This window comes from Mandrillus leucophaeus, unplaced genomic scaffold (assembly GCF_000951045.1).
Source record: "Mandrillus leucophaeus isolate KB7577 unplaced genomic scaffold, Mleu.le_1.0 Scaffold72, whole genome shotgun sequence".
Classification (NCBI taxonomy): Eukaryota; Metazoa; Chordata; class Mammalia; order Primates; family Cercopithecidae; genus Mandrillus; species Mandrillus leucophaeus.
In genome coordinates this window covers 3205977-3208518 of record NW_012107808.1, presented here as the reverse complement: position 1 = coordinate 3208518, position 2542 = coordinate 3205977, and the positions used below count along the sequence as shown (strand labels likewise).

The 2542-nt window shown below is 36.6% G+C and overlaps 1 protein-coding gene across 4 annotated transcripts in view; it reads right to left on the bottom strand.

Annotated features, from left to right (window-relative positions):
- The window catches only part of NOL10 (nucleolar protein 10), a 129230-nt gene that overhangs the window by 90376 nt on the left and 36312 nt on the right, over positions 1 to 2542 (bottom strand). For all 4 annotated transcript variants that reach the window (XM_011965288.1, XM_011965290.1, XM_011965289.1 and 1 more), the window contains one exon: positions 486 to 546. In XM_011965288.1, coding sequence (XP_011820678.1) covers positions 486 to 546 — 61 coding nt within the window. The remainder of the gene's footprint in view (positions 1 to 485; positions 547 to 2542) is intronic.

Below are 2542 nucleotides of genomic sequence, written 5' to 3'. Positions count from 1 at the left end.
TTTTTTTTTTTAATGAAAAAAAGAATCCCGGCCAGGCGCGCTGGCTCACTCCTGTAATCCCAGCACTTTGGGAGGCCGAGGCAGGTGGATCACCTGGGGTCAGGAGTTCAAGACCAGACTGGCCAACATGGCGAAACCCCATCTCTACTAAAAATACAAAAATTAGCCAGGCATGGTTGTGCGTGCCTGTAATCCCAGCTACTAGGAGGGCTGAGGCAGCAGGATGACTTGAATCTGGGAGGCGGAGGTTGCAATGAGTGGAGATGGTGCCACTGCACTCCAGCCTGGGTGACAGAGCGAGACTTTGTGTCGAAAAAAAAAAATAAATATATACATACACACACACACACACATATACATATATATATATATAAGCTATCACCTCATTATCCTGCTCTAAGGAATCAAGCAACTCAGTCTTTAAATAAAAAGTCCAATCAAATATAAAACAAATATTCTAAAAAATAAAGTCAATATATGCTTACCTCTATGGTTCCTGTGGCAAACAAGCCATGCACTGAATTTATGTCACAAACATTATTCTCCCTAACACAGGAAAGCAGTAAGAGAGAAAGTATTAGTTAGCAGCTACTTTAGCGGGGAAGGAATATTAAATAAACAGTCAACAAAAATTCTGGGAAGAAAGAAGACACACAGATTCTCTCTCTCACTAATCTGCAAATGGAAAACACCAAGGTTTGAAAGGGTTAAGTGCTTGGCTCACAGTCACTGGAGTTTCTGATCCCCAGGGTGACACTCTACCTGCTAGGTGACAAACGAGGAGGGACTTCCTTCTGAAATACTATTCCACTACCGTGAGAAGAAAGGGTCACTCTATTTTTTCAAGGTATTTTCTTCCAAGGCAGGTAACATTCTTAAAAGAACACACGCTATCACCATGACAATCCTGAGCCTTGACAAGCTTCTCCTGGGTACATCACTCTAAGTCTCATTTTCTTTCTCTGTAAAATGGATATTTCACCTACCTCAGGGGGTTGTTATGGGGATTAAATGAAAAAGACAGCAAAGTGTTCAGCAGCGCCTGGGGTACAGAGGACTCTCAATATAATGCATTGTGAAGTTACTACTACAAGTTTTTAAAAATAAAAATAAAAGCATTTCTAGCCAATGTGAAATAAAGAAAATTGGAGTTTACTTGGTTCTTATTATCACAACATGTTCGCCTAACCTTTAAAAATCCTCTCAAAGCACTAAGAAAAATTCAGCAAGCTCTTCATATACACAGTGAGAAGTAATCCAGCTTCTACTCTTGACTAGTTCTGTGGCCTTGGGCAAACTACTTACCTCTCTGAGCCTCAGCTGCCCTATCTGTAAAATGGTACTTACCATAGAAATCTGTTCTAAGTTTAAAATGAGTTAACAAAAGTAAAATGACTGAATAACACCTGGCACAAAGTAAGCGCTTTCCTACTGAGTTTATCGCTATTATTTGTTGTGATGATGACGATGATGGATTCATTCCTAAAAACTCTTAATACATAATACGTATGTGCAGACTATAATGTATGATAAAAGGAAACTTTAAAAACCTTAAATGTCCGCTAGCAAAGCATAAAAATTGAAAAATGGCACTCCAAATTAATTCAAAATTTCTCCACAGGAGAAAATATCACAAAACAAAACCATGAATGTAAATTTAAAGAACACTGCAAGTCATAATAATAAACTATTTTTAACTGACTTAAATTTGAGTATATGAAAAAAAGCTTTAATTTTGAAAGTAATCACCGATCTTTCAGTGAATTTTTTGTTTAAGAATAAATTCAACAGCACTTTTTAACTAAGTTGCTGGGAGTTTTGCTTAATTGCAGTATTTTATGTTACTTGTTAACAAACTGAGCATCTGGCTCCACCTCCTGGTCAAAATGTATATAGCAGTATTACTAAACCAATACTCACGCAGCATCAGTTTGTAGAGGATTCAGGTATCGTCCTTGTTCTAAGTTTAACCTATAAACTTCAGAACTGTAAAGTAATAAAGAAAGTCAAAAACCTGCTAAACTACAATGAAACTTTAAGTAAATATAAATTTTATAAATATATATCACTCATAAGCCATCACTTCTTTTTATAAAACTGATACAAAAATGTATTCTAAATCTGAAAAATATTCACTTTATGAATTTGTTCATGTATAAAAGTGATTTAAACCATTCACATGCCAAGAAAATATTATTAAGTCATTACGTAGTATACTATTTACAAATAAGATGAAGAATACAAGATCCAAAAGTACACGTAATGTATCTACATATGTATATAAGAAAGGACTAGAAGGAAACATATTAAGGATTGTCTCTGGGTGGTATAATTATGGCTGAATTTTTTCTTTTTTTTTGGGATGGAGTTTTGCTCTTGTTGTCCAGGTTGAAGTGCAACAGTGCAGTCTCAGCTCACAGGCGCCCATCACTACACTCAGCTAATTTTTTGTATTTTTAGTAGACACAGGGTTTCACCATGTTGGCCAGGCTGGTCTTGAACTCCTGACCTCAGGGGATCTGCCCACCCTGGCCTCCCAAAG